Source organism: Narcine bancroftii, chromosome 8 (genome assembly GCF_036971445.1).
Source record: "Narcine bancroftii isolate sNarBan1 chromosome 8, sNarBan1.hap1, whole genome shotgun sequence".
Taxonomy (NCBI): Eukaryota; Metazoa; Chordata; class Chondrichthyes; order Torpediniformes; family Narcinidae; genus Narcine; species Narcine bancroftii.
This window is the reverse complement of record NC_091476.1, coordinates 152,913,249-152,931,704: the sequence shown is the minus strand read 5'-3', so window position 1 is coordinate 152,931,704 and position 18,456 is coordinate 152,913,249. Positions and strand designations below refer to the sequence as shown.

At 44.2% G+C, this 18,456-nt stretch overlaps 1 protein-coding gene across 1 annotated transcript in view; it reads right to left on the bottom strand.

Moving 5' to 3' along the window:
* Positions 1 to 18,456, bottom strand: part of LOC138741391 (exostosin-1-like) — a 245,052-nt gene that overhangs the window by 47,702 nt on the left and 178,894 nt on the right. The window contains exon 2 of the mRNA XM_069895407.1: positions 6,505 to 6,598. Coding sequence (XP_069751508.1) covers positions 6,505 to 6,598 — 94 coding nt within the window. The remainder of the gene's footprint in view (positions 1 to 6,504; positions 6,599 to 18,456) is intronic.

The following is an 18,456-nucleotide window of genomic DNA, read 5'->3' as shown; positions in this document are numbered from 1 at the left end:
CAACCAGTTTACCTATCTCGGCTGCACCATTTCATCAGATGCAAGGATCGACAATGAGATAGACAACAGACTCGCCAAGGCAAATAGCGCCTTTGGAAGACTACACAAAAGAGTCTGGAAAAACAACCAACTGAAAAACCTCACAAAGATAAGCGTATACAGAGCCGTTGTCATACCCACACTCCTGTTCGGCTCCGAATCATGGGTCCTCTACCGGCATCACCTACGGCTCCTAGAACGCTTCCACCAGCGTTGTCTCCGCTCCATCCTCAACATCCATTGGAGCGCTTTCATCCCTAACGTCGAAGTACTCGAGATGGCAGAGGTCGACAGCATCGAGTCCACGCTGCTGAAGATCCAGCTGCGCTGGGTGGGTCACGTCTCCAGAATGGGGGACCATCGCCTTCCCAAGATCGTGTTATATGGCGAGCTCTCCACTGGCCACCGTGACAGAGGTGCACCAAAGAAAAGGTACAAGGACTGCCTAAAGAAATCTCTTGGTGCCTGCCCCATTGACCACCGCCAGTGGGCTGATATCGCCTCAAACCGTGCATCTTGGCGCCTCACAGTTTGGCGGGCAGCAACCTCCTTTGAAGAAGACCGCAGAGCCCACCTCACTGACAAAAGGCAAAGGAGGAAAAACTCAACACCCAACCCCAACCAACCAATTTTCCCCTGCAGCCGCTGCAACCGTGTCTGCCTGTCCCGCATCGGATTTGTCAGCCACAAACGAGCCTGCAGGTGACGTGGACTTTTACCCCCTCCATAAATCTTCGTCCGCGAAGCCAAGCCAAAGAAAAGAAGAAGAAATTATGTATCATTTGATGTTCTCCCCTGTTTGTCTCCTACGTGTTCAATAAAGCTATCTGTAATTGTAACACTTGTGTCCAGACTCGTCTCTCTGTAAACCCACCGAACCTGATACTCTTCCAAACACAACAATAATGGCATCGCGCAGGATGAAGAACTGGTTGATGCCACTCACTGTTGTGGTGACTCTCTTAAAGTGTTTCCATATTCCTGCTTAGTAAGAGTTGCCCCATTCAGAGGATTATCAGTAAACTTTGGGGGGGGGGGGGGGGGGGTGGTTAATTATCTCTAATGTTTTTTTTGTTTTTTGGGCGGCTCCATGGAGGGGGAAAAAGCTGCAGATGCAGCAACGGTTAAATTTTTTCAAAGAATGTGATTGGAAATAAAGTAAAATGCTTTAAGCTTTATATATTCATGTAAATGAAGTTTGTGCAGTGAGTACAGAATCGTTTTTTTGTCTTTTAAATTGTTTATTCTTAATGCAGGTGTATTAGGCTTTGTAAAAGTAAGTCTCAAGCAACCGGAAAATACACTTATCCAGCATCTACCAATCCCCATAAGGGCCGATTCCAGGGGTTTTTGTGTATTCATTTTTGGGATCTGGGTGTCACTGGCCAGCTATTATTGCCTTTTCCTTTTTGCCCATGAGAAGGTTGTGGAGAGTCACCTTCTTAAACCACTGAAATTCTTCTGGTGCGGGTGCTCCCAAAGCGCTTCTGAGCAGAATCCAAGGATTTAAAAGTCACAATTAAGGGACAGTAATGCCTTTCCACCCTGCAGGTGATGGGAGTTCTTTGGATCCTTCTTGATGATAAAAATAGCAGATTTTGAGAAGTGCTGTAGGAGAAGCCTGGGTGAACAACCACGGCATTTTGTTGATGGTGTGCCCCGTCACCACTGTGTGCTGGTGCTCAAGGGAGCAAATGTTTGGAGTGATTGATCGGGTGCTAATCAATTCATCGATGATGAGAATTATCATACACTCAAGTACAATGTACAAATTCTTCTTGCTTGCTGCAGGGAAATAGGAACATTAAACACACTAATAAACAATAAGTATAAATTACTAGAGAAGAAAGATTTAAAAAAATCAAATGATAGATGTATATCCATAGTTGCAGTAAGTGGAAAAAAAATGTGATGTGATAGTGCAGACCAATTCCCGGTCCTGGAGTAGTGTTCTGGTTAGGGTATGACAGGAAGGATCGAGAGTCTGACAGATATTAGAAAAAAACATCTTCTTGAGCTTAAAGATTTTGGATTTCAGGCAGAAGGTAGCAGTAAGAAATGAGCATGACCAGGTTGATGGGGATCTTTTACGATGCTGGTTGCTTCGTCCTGGTGGGCTCAAGTACTCATTTGGGCAAGTGAAGAGCATTCGCTCACACTCCTGCCTCGTGCATTGTAGTTTAGATGGTGCAAAAGGCCTTGGGGCATCAGAAGGAGAATCACTCAGTTCAGGATCCCCAGCCGCTGGCCTGCTCTAATAGCCATGGTGTTTATATTGCTGGTTGAGTTGCTTCTGGTCAATAGGACCCCCCCCCCCCACCGTCAATCCTGGAACATAAAAGGAAAGTCACAGAGATGATGATGTCAGTGTATGTTATGTTGGTGATCCATCAGCCAGCTCCCCACCATGACTCCCAGCCCCCCCACATCTCCATCAGGCACACAAAACTCAAAACAGTCAACCAGTTTACCTATCTCGGCTGCACCATTTCATCGGATGCAAGGATCGACAACGAGATAGACAACAGACTCGCCAAGGCAAATAGCGCCTTTGTAAGACTACACAAAAAAGTCTGGAAAAACAACCACCTGAAAAACCTCACAAAGATTAGTGTATACAGAGCCGTTGTCATACCCACACTCCTGTTCGGCTCCGAATCATGGGTCCTCTACCGGCATCATCTACGGCTTCTAGAACGCTTCCACCAGCGTTGTCTCCGCTCCATCCTCAACATTCATTGGAGCGACTTCATCCCTAACATCGAAGTACTCAAGATGGCAGAGACCGACAGCATCGAATCCACGTTGCTGAAGATCCAACTGCGCTGGGTAGGTCACGTCTCCAGAAAGGAGGACCATTGCCTTCCCAAGATCGTGTTATATGGCGAGCTCTCCACTGGCCACCGTGACAGAGGTGCACCAAAGAAGAGGTACAAGGACTGCCTAAAGAAATCTCTTGGTGCCTGCCACATTGACCACCGCCAGTGGGCTGATATCGCCTCAAACCGTGCATCTTGGCGCCTCACAGTTCAGCGGGCAGCAACCTCCTTTGAAGAAGTCCGCAGAGCCCACCTCACTGACAAAAGACAAAGGAGGAAAAACCCAACACCCAACCCCAACCAACCAATTTTCCCCTGCAACCGCTGCAACCGTGTCTGCCTGTCCCGCGTTGGGTTTTTCCTCCTTTGTCTTTTGTCAGTGAGGTGGGCTCTGCGGTCTTCTTCAAAGGAGGTTGCTGCCTGCCGAACTGTGAGACGCCAAGATGCACAGTTTGAGGTGATATCAGTCCACTGGCGGTGGTCAATGTGGCAGGCAGCAGCAAGAATTCCAATTTTGATTTTATGAAGGAAGGAAGATTATTGAAAAAGTAGCAAAAACAATTGGGCCTCAGACTCAGCGCTGGGAAATCCCTGCAGAGACTTCCTGGGACTAGGATAATCTAGCTCCGACTACGTACAGCCAACTTTAACTAGCGCAAGATATGATTCCATTGATTGAAGTCTACTCCCTTTATAATTTAATTTGTTCATTTGGCGTGGTAAATAAATATTGAGAGAAAAGAAACAGCTTTTCTTTAATGGTGGGACCACATTTCAAAAGAAGGGATTGCAGAAATCTGAAAGTCTTTCCTCCAAAGAAATTATGGGTGAAGGGGTACCAAAGGGGCGATGAAAACAGAGGTTGAGTTGATTTTGTTTTTGTTCTGAAACTCACAGGATGTGGAACTAAGTTGGATAAATGGAGTTGACGTAAGAACGCACAGAAATGCTGGACTCGGAGCTTCCGTTGGAGGTAAAGATATATTCCCAATATTTCAGGCCTGAGCCCTTCTTCAAGGAATAAGCAAAGAACAGGAAGATGCAAGAATAAAGACTGAAGGCTTGCTAGGGGAGGAGTCCAGACCAACAAAAGGTGTTAATTGGATACGATTAGAGGAGAAGTGAAACTTGATTTTGCACTGTGAAAGGAGACAGAGGGAAAAGGAAGACAAAGCTGGGGGAAAGGCAACAGCGGGAAGAAGAAGCAGGGGCCGGGATCTGGTTTAATGGAAACCAGAGAGTCAATGTTAATGCCATCCAATTGGAGGTTGCCCAGAAGGAAGAAGAGGTCTGGCAGTGCATGAGACCATGAACAGACATGTCAGCATGGGAGTGGGACAGGGAATTGAAATGGACGGCCCCTGGGAGATTAATGTCATTGAAGCAGAGCAACAACAGCAGCTCAACAAAGTGATCTTCCAGTCTGCGCCCAATCTCTCCAATCAAACCTGAATTGGAGCACCATTTACGGATGCAGTAAATGGCTCCTGCAGATTGTTGGTTCATTTGGATGGACTGTTTGGGGCGCTGAATGGTGGTGAGGGAAGGAGTGCAGACGCAAGTGGGGAATATCCTGTGGTTACAGGGGTGAGTGCCAAGGGGACGAATGGTGGGGAGGGAGGAGGGGATGAGGGAGTCGTGGACGGAGTGGTCCCTGTGGAAGGAAGCGAGGGTAGTAGAAGGGAACGTGTGTCTAGTTGTGGGATCATAACTCTTTCTCTTTGGCTTGGCTTCGCGGACGAAGATTTATGGAGGGGGTAAAAAGTCCACGTCAGCTGCAGGCTCGTTTGTGGCTGACAAGTCCGATGCGGGACAGGCAGACACGATTGCAGCGGTTGCAAGGGAAAATTGGTTGGTTGGGGTTGGGTGTTGTGTTTTTCCTCCTTTGCCTTTTGTCAGTGAGGTGGGCTCTGTGGTCTTCTTCAAAGGAGGTTGCTGCCCGCCAAACTGTGAGGCGCCAAGATGCACGGTTTGAGGCGTTATCAGCCCACTGGCGGTGGTCAATGTGGCAGGCACCAAGAGATTTCTTTAGGCAGTCCTTGTACCTTTTCTTTGGTGCACCTCTGTCACGGTGGCCAGTGGAGAGCTCGCCATATAACACGATCTTGGGAAGGCGATGGTCCTCCATTCTGGAGACGTGACCCATCCAGCGCAGCTGGATCTTCAGCAGCGTGGACTCGATGCTGTCGACCTCTGCCATCTCGAGTACTTCGACGTTAGGGGTGTAAGCGCTCCAATGGATGTTGAGGATGGAGCGGAGACAGCGCTGGTGGAAGCGTTCTAGGAGCCGTAGGTGGTACCGGTAGAGGACCCATGATTCGGAGCCGAACAGGAGTGTGGGTATGACAACGGCTCTGTATACGCTAATCTTTGTGAGGTTTTTCAGTTGGTTGTTTTTCCAGACTCTAGATGATAAATAGATGATAAATAAATCACCAGTGATGTCATTGTGCCATTGGTGTGTCTAGGGTATGGTAGGTGGGGCAGAGAACAGGAGTACATTTGCAGGGGGCGCCACTGTCTTCACCTTACCCATCCCAATATCTGAGTCCCGAGCCCAATAATTAATTGAGTGCTGTGCTGCTGGAGCTCATTTAAGCGCCCCAGAGTGTGCTCCCAGCCAGCATCTCATCAGGTCGCTTCGGGGCCACTGCGGCACGCAGAGGGGACCTGGCAGAGATTCAATGGGGGATCAAAATGGGGGATCTTCCCTACCCATAATCCCCCACGCAGCTAGAATCGCTCTGCCAGCGCCAGCCATGGAAATGCAGAGTGGTTCCAGCTGTGTGGGGGTTTTGGGTAGGGAAGATGGCCATTTTCCCCCATTGATCCCACATTGAACTGCTGGTGCTGAAGAGTGGCCCCGAAGGCTGAAGGACTGTGACAGCCCGCCCCGGCCCTACTGATGGCCCCATTGATAGCCCGTCCTGGCTGCCCACTGACAATCCGCCCAGGCCATCTGCCTACAGCCTCGCCAATTGATCACCTGCCCACTGACAGCCTCACTAACCACCCGCCCTACCTGCCCACTGACAGCTCCATTGACCACCCGTCCCAGTCACCCGCTGACAGCCCCAATGACCACCCACCCTGCCTGTCCGATCACAGCCCCATCGACAGCCCTGCAGACAGCCCACTCTGGTTGCTTGTTGATTGCCCCTCTGAATGCTCCCTGACGGCCCCTGCCAACAGCCTGCCCCAGCTGCCCGCAGAGAATTTCCAAGGAGACAATGAAGTATTGTTAGATTATGCCACAGGTACGGTAAGCAAAACTCCTGCTGATGATCACAAGCTCACACTCAGGCAACTTGAGAAGATTTTCCAAGATAATGTGCAGATAAGATTGTAAAATCCCTAATGGAATCAATCCAATGGACCCTGGGGTGGGATTCAGGTGGGGGATGAAGGGTGGTGGAAGGGAAATGCAGTAAATGACTGTGCATCACAAAAAGAATTGACATGTAGGTTATGTGGAAGATCTCTCAGGAGAAATTGAATAACTGAGTTAAAGAATAAGTGAACAAGAAAAAACAAAAAATTATTACTTCATGTCACATATTAATATCTCTACCCAAAATTGAAATTTAATTTCATTGCAGTTAATTTCTATAATTGATCACATACAGTGAACATATTGAGATGTTACCTGAAGAGATTCCAGAAATCTGAAAGAACCCAGTCTTCTCCCCCTTGGAACAAGGCAGAAGGTGGAATTGTGCAGCAATTCCTGATAGTCATACCTGAAAAAAAGTAAACCCAATCTAGTTAGTCACTTAATCCTCATTCACACAGACACACTTACTTAAACAAAGTGGTGGTCCAAATCCCTTGAGGACTTTGTCCTCATCCAATTCTGACATTTTTCCTTTTCCCCAATTTTAGACATCCCATGTTTCAGGTACCTTAACCCTGACCACTATGAAACAAAGCAAAAGAAAGTGAAAAAACACAACAGCCCAGATACAGCTATGAAAAAGAAAGAAATAACATTTCAGGTGCAAGAACCTTCGTCAGTCAACAGTTTCAATAGTTCAAGTGGTTGTGAAAGGATCCCCAAAGTCACGACTGGTATTTTAATAAGTTCAACTATTTCATTTTTAGGTTAAACTGCATATTTCCATTCCTAAAACCTTCTCTTGTTCTTAAAGATCCTCTTCAAAAACTTGCTCTTCAGAGAGGGAACAGTAAAAACACAGAATGCTGGAGGTGCTCAGCAGGTCAAACAGATACATAAAACTGACGTTTCAGGCTTGTGGCCTTCATCAAAGTATGAGAAAATGCCGGCAGGCATCTGAACAAAAGAGTGGGGGGGGGGGATGGAAAAGGCAGGAGATGATAAGTGGAGAAAGGAGGGAGGGGACAGCAGCAATAAAGGGTTGGGAAGAACTGGAAAGACAGGAAAGGGGGAGGGAAAAGAAAAGACGAGCAGTTTAATGGAAAGCAGTAAAGTCAATGTTAATGCCATGTGGCTGGAGGGTGTCCAGTCTGAAAATAAGGTGTTGCTTCTCCATTCTGGTCAGGGTGGAATAATACACAAGGTCATGGTGAGGGAGGGTGCGTGAATGGGAATTGAAATGGTTGGTCACTGGGAGGTTGCAAATGGAGAGGAGGTGCTGAGCGAAGCGATCTCCCTATCTGCGACCAGTCTCTCCAATGTAGAGAATGCCACAAAGGGAGCACCAGATGCAGTAAATAAGTCCTCTGGATATATATGTGAATGCTCAGGTGTTGGAAAGGGCTGAACTAGCAGTGGAATTCATGGACCGCTCCATCCCCTTAAAGTCAATTCCAAAGCTGCATTTTAATTTCAAGAAAGGACTGAAGGAGCCAGTTTGGAGCATTGCTTGGCTGAAGTTACTCACCATCTGGTACCATTGGAAATGCACCCATCAACTCTAAAAGGCTAATTACTAATTCAGGCAATGTCTGTCTTGTATTGGATAATAGAGTAGCCACCTGATTCATCAAAGCCACCAGGTAAAAATAACATCAATCCAAATGCAAAGGAATTGGAAGAGAGATCATGCAGCTAATCAAATCTGACCCTGATTAAATTCCAGATTTTGTCTCTTGTGTAAATTGCAGAACGGTACATTGACAGCCCAGATTAAATTCAGGCTAAAGGTATGCACTTCAATTTACTGCAAGACACAAACTTGCAGCAAGATAAATAAATCAAAGTACATTATTTCCTCTGGTACCTATAGACTGCTCTTAAGACAAAGACAACAATACTTTTTATAATTCTTAATATGTTTTGTCAACGATTTGGATGAAAGCAAATGGATTAATGGAGATCATACTGCCCAGTTCTGTAACCAAATACAGCATGTGCATTGGCTTCCCAGTTGGAGTCTTAACATGCCTCAGAACAGAGCTATTGTTTAAAGTCACAATGAAGCGTATTGAATGGAATACTATTAAAACACAATGACTTCCATCTCACTTTTGGTTCCATAAATGCAGAAACGGTTAAATGCTTCAATAATGAACAACCTGCCCTTCTATTTGTTCTCCCAAACTGATTAATTGCTAGATTAATCAATCTGTTTTGCAGGCATGCAGACCATTCACTCAAGCTATTGTTCTTGTGAAGTCTGGAGAGAATAAAAATCACAGGCATATAGAAATGCATTCCTGATGGTGTTAAATATAGCCGATTCTATCCTGCTTTTAAAAGTTGGTTCCACTGATATTACAGGATGGCCAGGAAAGTGTAATTTATTTGGGTGGGGTTTTAGAGTACTGAACGGGGAATGTAATTGGACTTAGCAAGTCTCTGTTGATGGAAATTAATGAAACACAAAAGTCTGCAGATGCTGTGATTGTAGTAAAAACACCCCAAAATGCTCAAGGAGCTCAGCCAGCCCTTCTTCCGCAAATGATCAAGCAACAGAAAATTAACTTCTTGGCAATGGATTCTCTCATCACAGGAGGTACAATTCAGCCCATAGTAACTGCCTGTCTCTTTTTCCCTGGCCCTGAGATTTTCCACCTATTCCATATCCAAACCGTGCAGGGCCTCTTTCCAATGGAATTAACTTGTAATTTACTTTTCCAAAGACATTCTTTTCTCTCTCAGACTTCCCTGGCAATTCAGCACAGAGCTGCTGGTGTGGAATGGACAGTCAAATGGAGATTAACAAGAAAATCTGTGGATGCTGGGGTCTAGTAACAATAATCTGCAGGGGTCATTTTTGCTGCTTCCAAAACATTCTCCTCGACGTTGGGGGATGCTGGGAAATCAGTTCATTAAGCATCTTCGCTCTCCCTGCTTCAATACAGGGATCCCAGTGGCCAACCACTTCAAATTCACACCTCACTTCCAACCAACACCTCCATCCACAAAATGGAGAAACAACTCCTCGGCATTACCCAACCAGATAGCATCTATATCAACTTCGCCCACTGACGTTAAGCCTCCCCCGGTATCTCTCCCTCTCTTTACCTTGTCCCCCTGGCTCCCTTCCTCCTTCCTTCTCCAATCAGAGAGTTATCTTTCTTAGCCCTCTGTTCTTTCCCCCGTCATTTCTCAGCTTCTTTCTCTTCTATCCCCTCCCACCTGTACCCACCAGTTACTCTGTGCTCCTCCACGTAGGAGAGATGATGGGGAGGATGGAGGAGAGACGATGGGGAGGATGGAGGAGAGACGATGGGGAGGATGGAGGAGAGATGATGGGGAGGATGGAGGAGAGACGATGGGGAGGATGGAGGAGAGACGATGGGGAGGATGGAGGAGAGACGATGGGGAGGATGGAGAAGAGATGATGGGAAGGATGGAGGTCCTCACTGAGACCCTTTCTGAATGTTTGGATGCAGGTTTGGTTTCCCTCTCTGAGAAATGATGTTCACAGCACGAAATGAACGCAACAAAGTCTACAAAAAGAATTACCCTTGTATTCCCTGGAGTTTGGAAAAACAAGTGGGGCGTCTCATAGTAACTTAGAATGCTTGATCAGGATAGGATCCGGATCAGGATAGGATCAGGATCCGGATCAGGATCAGGATCCGGATAGGATCCGGATCAGGACCAGGATAGGATCTGGATCAGGATAGGATCAACCCACTACTCCCACTTTTTTTTAATCCAGGCCTCTGATTTTCGGCACACTTTTTTTAAATAACTAGATTTTCGGCACTCTTAAGGAAGGGTTCAGGCCCAAAACATTGACTTCCTGTAGATGCTGTGTGATCTGTTGAGTTCTCCAGCTCCTTGGTGCACTGAACAGACAGTCATGTTGTCCTTCGGCTGGAATTCCTGATGCTGTTGATCAGAGAATGGATAACGAGTAAACAACTGCATTGAGTGACTGGTCAATGCAGACAGGGCTTTGACTGACAGAGTGGGGTGGAGGGTGAATGGGGGGGGGCGGGGTGTGCAGGGGATTCTTCCCACTATTGCTTCAGCTCTTCTCTCTGTAGCTGAGAGCTCCCTATTCCAACACCACATTTCTGCTTGCATTTAGGTTGAGTGGTGATAGCTTGGAGTTCCCAATCAAAAATCACTTCTGTGTATTATTTAAATGACAGTACCCAATTTGCATGGACTCAAAGTTCCCACTTGATTCATTGGCACACCTGTGATAACCATTTCATTCCTCTCAAGTAAAATAACAGGTAATGGTGACCAAACCTCTCCTTTTAGTGCTGCGATATTTCATGAAGGATCTTGAGCAGATCATGAGACACCAGGCAAGGATGTTTACTCACTTTTCTTCAATAATGTTTCACAGGAGCTTACTTAGTTTCATCGCATTTTCTTCTCACTCTGTCTCCTCTTTCATATCCAAACAGCCACATCCCAGTTTCTCCTAAAACCCTTTAGGAATTTTACAGAGTGTAAAACCTCTATATCTTGTAATTTATGAACCTTTCAATATCCCATCCAGTTCACCCGCTAGATCTGTTTTCCCATGTACAATCTCGGAGCACAGCACAATGTAACCTGATGAGGGCAGAAATTTCACACAATTGGATTAATTCCTGGTTTTCTACCCTACCTGATATCATTTACGTTGACTTCAACAGAAAGCAAAGTCAGCTTCAAGTGCACCCAAACTTGTCCATGGTTAAATTTGACACCCAGCAAAGTGCTGCATTGTCTAGCTATGGATACCTTACAGGCCTGCTGATCCTAGTTACTATGGTTCCCATTTGCATACACAACTTCATTGACCTGTCCACTATGTTTTAAGTCTAACTGGAGTCAGGTACCACAAAGTGAAGAAGAAATAAGGTCCTCACAGTTTCTGAGGCTGGAACACCATTTGGATTCGCATAACCCATCGCACCAAATTCCTTGTACCATTTTTGGACAAATCATATATTCTAATAGCATATTGTATTTCTGATTAGTAAATTAGAAATGACATATGAATGTTGTTTGTGATTTTAAAACTGTGTTTTTGAGGATGTGGTTGTCACTGTTCTATCCCATCTCAACAACCATAGGCCTCCTGAATGATCGATCATCCAAAGCTTTCTGGATTGAAGAATTTGAAGGGTCCCTCAGATGGCTGTATTTAGGTCGAAACACTTCTGCTTTTATTTTCCACACTATTATTTGCATTCACAACCCTGAGAAATTAGGGTAACTTGACTTGGTCTGACGTGGACTGAGAAAATGAAATCATCCGGCATTTTCTAAAGTCATTACACCACTGGGTCTGGAGCGTAATTTTAGTAAATGTCACAAACATTAATCTTTTATAAGTATTTATTAAGTTTGGATTTCTGGGGTGTAACTCCATTAACAAATACATTTAGACAAAACTATACTCATGTGCACGCAGCGAGAAGTCCTTTACCCTGTGGTGCCTCTGTCTCCATAAGGAAGGATCAAAATTTGTAACTTAATAATTGATTTTGGACTAACTTGTTGGATAAATATTCCAGGGAATTAGAATCGAGTTTTCAGCAGAGCAAGGAGATTCTGATTTCCATTTTTAAACAACTTGAACCATCAAGTTGTCATCATAATCCTGCATTAATTTTATTTGTTTCCATCAGAAAAATTATAAACAAGTAAAAGAGAGAAAGATGAATACATGAAGTGGTATTTGAACTTTCAGGTTCCACTGAAGAAAGGTGTATGCAAAGTTAAAATATGTGGCATTTGGTGAAACATATTAGTGAGGACAGACAAGGTATAGAAGCAGGAACAAAAGGGTCTTCTTCTGGGTTGCAAACTGTGAACAATGGGTTGCCACAGGGTTTAATATTTGAGCCCACCTATTCACAATATGTTTTCAAGATTGGGTCAAGGGAGACAAATGTAACAGTTCAATTTTGAAAATCACTTATAAAACTGAGAGGATCAAGGAGAGATGGTAGGGAGGATGGAGGAGAGCTGATGGGGAAGATTGAGGGGAGATGGTGGGGAGGATGAAGGGGAGATGGAGGATGGAGGGGAGATGATGGGGAGGATGGAGGAGAGATGATGGGGAGGATGATGGAGAGATGATAGGGAGGATGGAGGAGAGATGGTGGGGAGGATAGAGGGGAGATGGTGGGGAGGATGGAGGAGAGATGGTGGGGAGGATGGAGGAGAGATGATGGGGAGGATGGAGGGGAGATGATGGGGAGGATAGAGGAGAGATGATGGGTAGGATGGAGGGGAGATGGTGGGGAGGATGGAGGGGAGATGATGGGTAGGATGGAGGGGAGATGGTGGGGAGGATGGAGGAGAGATGATGGGGAGGATGGAGGGGAGATGATGGGGAGGATAGAGGAGAGATGATGGGGAGGATGGAGGGGAGATGGTGGGGAGGATGGAGGAGAGATGATGGGGAGGATGGAGGGGAGATGATGGGGAGGATAGAGGAGAGATGATGGGGATGATGGAGGGGAGATGATGGGGAGGTTGGAGGGGAGATAATGGGGAGGATGGAGGGAAGATGATGAGGAGGATGTAGGAGAGATGATGGGGAGGATGGAGGAGAGATGATGGGGAGAATGGAGGAGAGATGATGGGAAGGATGGAGGTCCTCACTGAGACCCTTTCTGAATGTTTGGATGCAGGTTTGGTTTCCCTCTCTGAGAAATGATGTTCACAGCACGAAATGAACGCAACAAAGTCTACAAAAAGAATTACCCTTGTATTTCCTGGAGTTTGGAAAAACAAGTGGGGTGTCTCATAGTAACTTAGAATGCTTGATCAGGATAGGATCCGGATCAGGATAGGATCAGGATCAGGATAGGATCAGGATCATGATAGGATAGACTAAATTCAGAGATGTTGACTGTGATGATGTGGGGTCTGGAACCCAAGGTCATAGCCTCAATATCGGAGACTATGCCCATTTAGAACTATATTCGGGAAAAATTTCTCCAGAGAGGATGACGAAGGTATGGATTTCTCTGAAAATAGAAACCATCATATTAATGAAGGTCAATATATTTCTTAGCGCTAGGGGATTCAAGAGATATGGAGCGAAAGCAGGAATAGGGTACAATAGATGATTAGTTCTGATTGCATTGAACGATGGAGCACACCTGAATGGCTGAATGACCTACTCTTCCACCATTTATGGTTTTTAGTCTGCAATGTCAGGAAAATAGTGGAAAAAAAAACATAATTATTGCCCATGTGGTCGTTCACACTGGGCACCTTTTTAGATTGCAAGTACCTAAGTGCAACAGTCCTGGTGGTTGGGCGTGCGGGAGAGTGGATGAATGTCGATGTATTGTTCCGGTATCATTTACACGCAGGCTTCCTCCATAAAGTTGTAGGGGTCCTGCAGGATTAATGGCGGTGCAGGAATTGACTCAAAATTCCTGCACGTTCCTTTTAAGACTGGCCAGGTAGTGGGAAAATTCCTTGATTGGATGATTGCAGTCTAAAAACCACGTGTTTCAATCAGACAAAGTGCCATTCTGACTAAACAGTCATAGGATCTGTGCAAATATCATCAAAGGTGCCATGGCCAGGCACATAAATGTTGAATATGGCTAACTAAATGGTGCAACAAATTAGCAGTTATGTTATGTGGCAGCTCTACAAGATTCAATGCAAAATATGCATCTTGGAGATGGCCTCATCATCATGGGTGTTTCTGTGCACATGCATGCTCGCATATGCACATTTCCAAGGGATAACATTTTCATTCAAATAACAAACAGGAATGGTTACACATGATACAATATAATTGGTTACACAGGCTATACACCATGCCCCAAAAATTAAATAAATGGGACCCAACAGTATCAGACAGATGTTTTCGCTGTAAGAAGGAAACGGGAACAACAATACATGCAATTTGGCCATGTGAGAAAGTGGAAAAGTTTTGGGAAGATCTAAACCAGGTATTAAATAAAATCACAAAAAGCAACATACCAAAAAATCCAGAGATCTTTCTTCTAAGTAATATAAGAAGTAAAGAACTTGGACTCGATTTGGATGAAGCACAAAAAAGATTTATTATGATAGCCTTAGCTGTAGCAAAAAAATGTATATGCCAACCTGGAAATCAGAAGAGAGGCTGAGAATACAGCAATGGTACATAGGAATGAATAAATGTATTCCATTGGAAAAAAAATAACATATAATTTAAGAAATAACATCACAGTATTCGAACAAATTTGGGAACCGTACATGGAACACAACAGAGAAGTCCTATCACCGAAAATGACAGAAGGAGAAGACGACGAAATGAACTGACCCAGTGTGTAAAAGTAGAAGACACAATTTTCTTGTTTATTTTCATTGTGTGATGACATTGTTTAATGGGTTTAATGTATCATATAGGCTGAACGTTGAGTGGGTGGGGACGGGGGGGTGGGGGGGTGAAGAAGGGAGGGAAGAGAAGGGGGAAAAGGGGAGAAAATAACACTGTGTATATTCAAGAGAGAAATGTTTGTGTGTATTTTGGTCAGTATGGTGAATAGTGTGAAAAATTTAAAAAAAACAATCCAGAATGAGCACCTATCAAAGAACCTGCACCTCCAATAATACATGATGCTCAATTGTTTTTTAAAATGCAGACCCATGGATTTTTCAGTGCCTTTGTGCTCTGAGTGATGGAAGACAAATGTACACAAAGCCAAATGTCATGGTTTGGTTTTCAGGTACGAGACACACTGAAAGGCATTTCCATTACAGGAACAGCGCAGATGTCTCGACCCAAAATGTTGACCAGCCCGTTGCTTTTACAGAGGCATCGTGATGTGCTGAGTTCCTTCAGTAGCTCCATTTTTTTTCCTCATGAGAAAATACAACTTGTTTGAAACCCAACCTGGCCCAAGCACAAAGTCAGGTCACAACAGAGACCTGGGAGTTCAGTGGATTCAAGGTGGCAATAGTGAGCGAGTAATTGATTCCAAATGACTTGCAAATTCGAAGGGTGGGTCACACAGCCCTTCATACCTGCCCTGCTATTTAATATGATGACAAGTGAGCCCTCAACTCCACCTGTAAATTTCCAGTTTAAATGTCAAACAACCAAAGTTACATGTTTCTACACTTAAACGCAACGTTCGCTGATCAGTACAAGCTCCCCATCAAGTGCTAAAGTCAGTACTTGAAGAAGTGCTCAGAGCCAGAAGTTTTACATTGAAGCCCACACACAAAGATGGATTTCAAATTTAAATCATTATCTTTTTGACATTTTAAATGTCAACCAATAGCTTTCCACAAATCCAATTCTGGACAGGGTCCGATAAAGGAGCTTCACAAAATGGATTGGGATGAAAAAGTCCTTCAATGCATTTGATCTCATCTTTTCAAAATAAAAACCCAAGCTGTTAAGCATTTAAAGGTTTCTTAAATCTATCCTGTCTCCTGTTATCGAACAGTTCTCAACACTTGCACTGTCAATTTATTGCCTAAGCCTAGAAATTGGATCCATTTGTGTTCAATTTTTTTAACGTACAACTCTACAGCCAGAATTGATCGTGCTTGCAAACTCTTTAGGCTGAAACTGTATCCATCAGGAAATTGGCCCAATACTTCCATCTTTTGTACAGTTGACATTTTCTGAACTTCAGTTAAATATCAAATGACATTGCAGGCCATGAAGTTCATCGATCTTCCACTGACAGCAGGACTTGGTACCTATGGGGACAACCTATGAACCACTTTGTTGCATCTCAGAACAAATAAGAACTCGTCACTCATGGATCAAAAAATGAAACAGAACTCAAAGTGCCTGCATTCTGACATTGATGTCTTGCATACACCCTCAATTTTTAGTGATTGGAATGATGGTGGTCCCTTCATTATATGCAAACCAAATCTGAACTGTTCACTGCAATCACTGGCTCCACACCACACCTGGCTTTGGCAGGAGGCTATTCACGCAGGGGCCTCAGTCAGTCAAACAGCATACGGGGTTACCCAAACAAAAGGAAGTTTTGGATGTTCCCCCCACTGCCTCATTTTCCCTCACCTCCAAGATAGTCCTCTCTCTCAATGCACAAGCACGGTCTCACTTTGGATACCTCAAATGCTGATATCTTTCCCAGTGATCAGTGCAGTAACGACTTGGCAGTAATAAACTCCTTGGGGAGTTGCTGAAGGCAACCCCATGTAGGTTCTGTTTTACCAATCCATTCCATGTGCAAAATGTCCCAGTGATTATATTTGCCCAATTTCACACTCTGGAAGATATAATTCAATGTGCCAAAAACAGCTGAAATCCAGTTTCTTGGTATTAATATCTGCAGAAGATATTAATTTGCTCTTCACAATTCTGAGCACTTCTGCCATGCTGTCCAGGTGCACCATACTGTTCTTCAATGTTTAATTTCTCTTTCCTCTTTGGTAACTTAAGATGCCCTCTGAACAATCTCTTGTCAATGTTGAGTGTACAGCCATTTCTCACACACTGCCATACTGGATTGTGTCCTTCAAATAACTTATTTTTATTGCAGCTTAGCTCATGAATTGAAAGACTCTTTTTTTTAGATGAATTATGAATATCCTCTGTTCAAATCCAATGAAGCAGCCTCTGACATCATCTCCTCTTTAATTGCCACCCCATCAAAGGTATTCTCTCCATTCCATTCATCCCGGTTCCCCACCATTCTCGGGTGTCTCTAACTTAATTTCCGATCAAGTGTCCCAGACTAAAAACAATAACTTTGCAATTTCCACAGATGCTTCTGATCTTCTGAGTGTTTCCGTCATTTTTTGTTTTATTTCAGATTTCCAGCATCTGCAGTTTTTTGGATTTTCAAATCTTTATTTGCAACTGCAGCCGTCTTCTGGATCCTATTTTATTATCTCAGAAACCTGCTATTTCCACCAACTCAAAAGTCCACCTTCTCCTCATGGACGTTCTGCATTGAAAATGGCTTCCCACCACTGTCTTAAGGGTCTATTAGGCATGGACAACAATCCATGCCTTACTAGTAAGGGCCATGAATGAATCACAAGAACACATAATGGTGCTGTGCATCAAGAGAATTGTGTTTTAAATGTTTTTTGAAAAGGAAGCAGCAGGAAGTTTTTCATAGATGGATTAAAGCTATGAGGAACTTGTGGTGGTGTTTAAGAATTCTGAGCTTAGCCTAACTGCCCAACCCTTCAGCATGAAGGCATCTCACCAACCCCATTCATCTGGCCTCGATTAAAAAAGCTATATCATTTTGTAATTTTTTCTTGTTTCACTTCATATTTGTTTTTAATTTACAGTAGTTTAACCAGCTAATTTATTTTTAGTTAAATCCATTTTTAATGCTGCATCGTGGCCTGGTATGGGGGCATGAATGCTTCTGAGCAGAAAGTCCTGCAAAAGGCAGTGGACCCAATCCAGTTCATCACAGGCAAAACTCGCCCCACCATTGAGATAATCTACATGGAACACAGCTGACAGAGAGCAGCAGCAACATCCAGGATCCGCACCACCCAGGACATGCTCTGTTCTCGTGGCTGCCGTCAGGAATGAAGTATCGGTGCCACAAGACTCATACCAGGACTGAGGAACAGGTGCTACTCCTCCATCAGACTCCTGAACAACAAACTCAATCAGAGACTCATTTAAAGACTCTTTGCACATTATTTGATATTGAATATTTACTTTTTGTATTGCACAATTTGTTTGCTCTTCCCTCTTTGTTGACATTTCTCTCCTTTCTGTACATATATTTTCTTGAATACAGTTTTCTGCATTACTAATAAGTAGAAATTCTGTCTAGCCTGCAGGGAAAAGAATCGCAGGGTTGTATGTGCTGTGATGTACTGTATGAACTTTAACAATAAATCTGAACTTTATGCTATAAGATCTCTGAAGATTAAACAGTCAGAAGATCGTTAGTGGCTGAGCACAGCTCTGCTGCCTGAAGCTCAGTGGCTGCATGGAGGCTTCATTGCTTTGTGGGATCCTGCTTCAAGGCTTTAAGGATGTTGGAATTGCACAACCACAAACATGTGACCATTGAACTAGTACAAGGGGTGCTTTGTTGCACTGTGCAGTGTTGATTAAATATTAAAATTTTTTTTAGACATATACAGCATGGAAACAAGCCCTTTTGGCCCAATTTCACCCAATTAACCTACAACCCCAGTACGTTTTGAATGGTGGGAGGAAACGAGAGCACCTGGAGAAAACCCACTTAGATATGGGTTGAACCTACAGACTACTTGCAGACAGCAGTAGAT